The sequence below is a fragment of the Austrofundulus limnaeus genome, unplaced genomic scaffold, assembly GCF_001266775.1.
Source record: "Austrofundulus limnaeus strain Quisiro unplaced genomic scaffold, Austrofundulus_limnaeus-1.0 Scaffold133, whole genome shotgun sequence".
NCBI lineage: Eukaryota > Metazoa > Chordata > Actinopteri > Cyprinodontiformes > Rivulidae > Austrofundulus > Austrofundulus limnaeus.
Genome location: NW_013952535.1, coordinates 452,143 through 457,341, shown reverse-complemented (window position 1 = coordinate 457,341; position 5,199 = coordinate 452,143). Strand labels below are relative to the sequence as shown.

At 38.2% G+C, this 5,199-nt stretch overlaps 1 protein-coding gene across 1 annotated transcript in view; it reads left to right on the top strand.

Moving 5' to 3' along the window:
* Nucleotides 1-3,192, top strand: part of mideasa (mitotic deacetylase associated SANT domain protein a) — a 12,856-nt gene extending 9,664 nt beyond the window's left edge. The window contains exons 10-14 of the mRNA XM_014015673.1: nucleotides 293-381; nucleotides 467-610; nucleotides 717-842; nucleotides 1,970-2,136; nucleotides 2,400-3,192. Of these exons, the coding sequence (XP_013871127.1) occupies nucleotides 293-381; nucleotides 467-610; nucleotides 717-842; nucleotides 1,970-2,136; nucleotides 2,400-2,664 (791 nt within the window). The 3' untranslated portion in view covers nucleotides 2,665-3,192. The remainder of the gene's footprint in view (nucleotides 1-292; nucleotides 382-466; nucleotides 611-716; nucleotides 843-1,969; nucleotides 2,137-2,399) is intronic.
* The last annotated feature ends 2,007 nt before the right edge of the window (nucleotides 3,193-5,199 follow it).

Here is a 5,199-nt window from a genome sequence, read left to right as displayed (position 1 = left end):
GGTCCACGAAACCTTCAAGATTTGAAGACTGTGTGGAAGAATGGGCCAAAATCACACCTGAGCAATGCATGCCACTAGTTTCTCCATACAGGAGGMGTCTTGAAGCTGTCATTGACAACAAAGGCTTTTGGACAAAGTATTAGATACATTTCAGTAAGCGTGTTCAATACTTTTTCGCTGTGCCATTCCACATTATTACAAATAACTTCATTTCTCGTTTTCTCTTTGTGTATTTTATGTTTTGTTTTGTTTGGTTCCCCCCACATCGGCCTGTCTTTAATGTTCATCACAGGCTCCGACAGCTGGACTGCAGAGGAGAAGTGTTACTTCAATAAAGGGATCGGCGCCTACAGGAAAGACTTCTTCCTAGTGCAGAAACTGGTAAAAAGTTGTTTTATCCTGCAGGTGTTTCTGGTGGTTGGGACAAAAACGACGACTCATTTTGACTCGACACTTTGTCCTTCAGGTGCGGACTAAGACCGTGGCTCAGTGCGTGGAGTTCTACTACACGTACAAGAAGCAGGTGAAAGTGGGTCGAAACGGCATCCTGACCTATGGCCCTCCAGATTCACCAGTGGAGAAGCACACAGAGACGACGGTGGATGTAAAGGTAGAGGGGAAGTGATTTTTAATAGGAAATGGAAAACAGTTGGTTGAAAATGGGATTAGTTTGTCTTCCTTTAAGAAAGAAATGTTTCTGACGTGATTCTCTGCAGACGCATCAACCGAAGCTGACTCAAGGAGAGGTGAATGAAGATGACAACAGGGAAGGTTTTTATGATGAAAGCCATGAGAGCAACCAGCAGGCGAGGGTTGTTCAGTCACTACAGGCTCACGACTACGTGAGTGTTTTACCCCATGGTCCCATCCATGGATTAATTCTCTACCTCACAGATCACAAACGCTGAAAAATATACTTTCTTCTGAACACGATCAGAACAAAGATGGCCTCAATTTAATTCTGACTTTACAGTTGGTGGGCACAATTCTGCTAATCCGCTAATAATGGAACTAGCATCTCAATAAGTGAATTGCTAACTTTGGAAACAAATTAGGTTCTGCTAATTTTACGTGTAAAACTTTTATTTTATGCCATTTGTCCCTAGTTAAATTAAAAAAAAATTAACAATTCTTTCATAAAAGCAGTGCTGGATGTGTCAGACACTGTGTGTGTAGCATGTAGCGTCTTTAGCAGCTAAATGCATCAAAAAAAATCTTTTAACAATATTTAAATAATGAATACAAAAAATTACTGTAAATAAAATATGGTAGAGAAAGTATTTGTTTGACTAACTTCAAACGGTATTTGTAAAAAAAAAATACCAGCTTGATCAAAGATGAGCTTTTATTCTGAAAGGGTTATGTTGGAAGTATCACAAGTTAGACAAAACCAATTGAAAACTGATAATAAATTTGTGTCGGTCCCACCAGTCTTTAACTGGAAGGAGATGAAGACGTGTCGTCTACGGCCCCGTCATGTTGTGTTTTGGACAATTTATGCCAACTTATGACATTTTTATCCAACACTGAAGACGTTAATGTTCAATATAAAATAAAAATAAAACATTAATGGATGCCTTTTTTGTCCATATAATGCTGTAATGCTAAAGATTAGATTAAACATATAACTTATGAGGAATTTGTTTATATTAACATTTTTACAAGTCAGCATAAGTTGTCTAAAATATAGTGACGGGGCCTTTAGCAGTTAGCGTTAGCTTCCACTGATTTTTTTTATCTGTTTAGATTTAGGGTTAGTAGATTAGATTCTTGTTTAGCAGATTAGCTGTGCCCACCAGGTTCATCATTGTGAATTTTAGGAGCTTTTCTTTGGTTTAAAGTTTACTCTTGAGTGTTTTTGGACCCACCGTGGTCACTGTAAAGCCATAATGTGACCGCTTGAGTCAAATCTGTAACCAGAAGATGTGAGTAGCTTCTGTGTCACAGCTGCATTTTGTCGCCTCTTCAGGCAGGGACGGTCGTGGTGATCAAAGAGCCGGACGCTATGAAAAAAGAGCCGCCTCATTCATCTGGACCTCAAAGGCCTCGGGCCGAACCTGCAGCAAAGAAGGGCAAAGCACCGGCGAAGCCACCGCAGGACCCCGACGCCGTGTTTCCCTGCAAGAAATGTGGCAGGTACGGCCTTTTTTACGGTTTCCCAAACAGTTTTAAAGCGTAATAACGGTCGTGGGTTTTGCTGCTGCACATTTATTATTCTTGATATTACAACCACTGGCAGCACAAGCCACTTTGCATTTTGCTGACTACATGAAAAAGCCTCCAATTGTTAGAAATATGCACGTAGCAGCTGCTGGATGTTCAGTTTTTGCTGATGTGAGTTTACTTTGGATAAAACCTATAAAATGCTTGAATTTGACAATGGTTTTATTTCCATTTAGGGTGTTTTATAAGGTGAAAAGTCGAAGTGCCCACATGAAAAGTCATGCGGAGCAGGAGAAGAAGGCTGCAGCGCTGCGTCAGAAGGAGGAAGAGGAGCGGGCGGCAGCTCAGGCCAGAGCCAGGAAGGCAGCCGCCGCCGCCGCCATCGCTGGCGCCGCCTCTGATCAGGGAGGAAGTGGGAATGGAGCGGCGCAGCAGGCGGAGCTTAGCAACCAGGAAGACTCCTCTGAAGTGGAGGATGATGACGATGAAGACTGGCACTGAGCTGCAACAAAACCAGGGAAAAGAAACTCAAGGGTGTGGAGTTTTGTGCCAACAGACTTTAGAGATGAACAAAGCCTCGAGACATTGGTTAAAAAATGTACTGCCTTATGAAGGGCAAAATAAGCACAAGAGAATTTTTTTATGTCTTCCTGGTAATCTTTGTGCTGCTTTTCTGACCAAAACCATCTGTTTAGCTTTACACACACTTAGCCAGGCAGACACACTCCACCTTTAAATAAACAAAAAGTTTTATTTTTCTAAATGCACTTATACAGTATCTTTCTGCTTCAGCCAATAAAGCCTTTTTATATCCTTTTTTTAATTAGCAGCAATGTCAAACTGTTTTTCAGTATATGGACTGGATGGTTAATATAACTAATTGGAAAGAGGATCAAATACATTTGTCCTTTTTGAAAGAAGCCCTTTGAATAAACGATAAAAGGGCTCATATTAAAAAAAATAAAATAAAAATTGCAATGTGGTGAATTTTTCTAACCCTCTCAGATTTTGAGGTGGTTGAATACTTTATTTTTACAAGTTTTAAATGGACCTTTGCAATGAATGTGTACAAAAAAGTATATATGAGATTGCTATATATTTATGATATGAGATTTACAATGATTTTGGTAATATAAAGTTGGATTGTATATGAGTGGATTGCTGAAAGATGTAATAAAAGATTTTTTTGGAATGGATTTTTTTTTTTTTTTTTTTTGAGTTATGAACGCGTTGGCATCATTAAACCAGCAGATGGAGACAAATGTTGAGCTGGTTTAATGGCCTCATGGTTCTGTTTGGAACTGCAGGGGCTTTAAATAATATTCTCTCATAAACTTGAATGTCCTGTGTTTTGTTAAAAAAAACTTGAAAACCTTTGTTTAAATATTAATATGTTCAATAGTTGGTAAACGAATCGTTTGTATGTTTTGAAGTGAGGTTCTGTTGGGAAGATATGACCAAATCAAAGCCAGATTATGGGCTAGCTGCACAGGTGTACCAGTCCCTGTTTTTACTGGATATGACTTAAGTTGTCTAAATTTTTGTGTAAAAGCAGTAAAATTTTCACCACTAAAACCTGCTTAACGTTATACATATGTCACGGCATACAACACGTTAAATTGTTTGAAGGCATTTGAAAAGAGAGCCAACCAATTTTCATGACTTTCATTATTAACTGCAGGAAAACAAAGTTACTGGAGAACGTAGGGACCGGATAACAGGTTCCAGAGAACATAGGTACCAAGACATACTATAGGTACCTGGAAAAATAGTTTCCAGAGAACATAGATATCGGGTAAAAGAAGTATTGGAACATGGGTACCAAGAGACAGGTTCCAGGGAATATAGGTACTTTAAAATATATAGATATCAGGGAACACGGGTACCAGGAAACATCATTACCTGAAAAAAAGAAGTACCAGGAATCATAGGTAATGTGGAACATAGGTACTAGGAAACATATACGTAGGTATTAGGAACATGGGTACTATAGGAAACATATGTATTGGGGAGGTACTAAGAAATAGGTACCAGGAAACAGAAGTACCAGGGAATATAGGTACTGGGGAACATAAGTGTAATTAAATTTAGAAATCTAAAGTCAAGACAAATTCATGAAGATATTTTACAACTAAACTAAGAAGGTTGTACATTTATAACCAAAATGTTTGGATGAGCACATAATCATCACAAATCTTCAAAATCTTTATTTTTCCTGGGTTGCTCTCACAGGTCTCGTATTCCAGACAGGCTCCACAGGCCTATCATTTTCAGATTAAAGACTGGAAACTCATCCACAGACATCAGGGTGCGGTAAAATTCTGCATTGATTAGTGGTGACATAATTAAGCCAATAAAAAGCCTGCTTCACAAAGAAAGTCTTAGGCTTGTTGCCTTTAGGGAATGAAATGCAACACATAGCTTTAAGGGGGATGAAATGTGGGATTTTTCTGTCATCCTGTACTGTGACCTCATTAAAACAAATCTTGAGTAATCCAATTAATTCTTGAGTTTATTGTGAAGAAGTTCAGTAAGAATATTTGTCATATTTTTCAGAACAGGACCACATCACTGGCCTAAACCTCCTTCAGAACACAAATTACACCTTGCACTCAGTGGCCGCCTCAACATTGAGCTCCATTTTGTGACAAAAATGAAGGTTAAATGGGAAGATCGATGGTCCTTTCCTGAGAGGACAAAGGTAATTTGATGTCAGGCAGAAATATACTTTAAGATTATTTATGTTCAGACATTCTACTGTAGAGATTTGATTATTTTAAGAGTGTAATCTGTGTAACACAATCTTATGGAAGCCCATTTATGTCACTCTTGAGAAAAAAAATCTTGTATCTCATACGAGATATTATCTCATGAAATGAGATGCCTATTGGTCATTTCTCTGAGATAGTATCTCATTATTATTATTAACAGAAACAGAACAGAAATTATACGTTTATTCAAAAATTAGATTCAATCTGACATCTTCTGATTCAAATATCTATCTTCATGCCATTATACTCTCAACCATGTCGTACT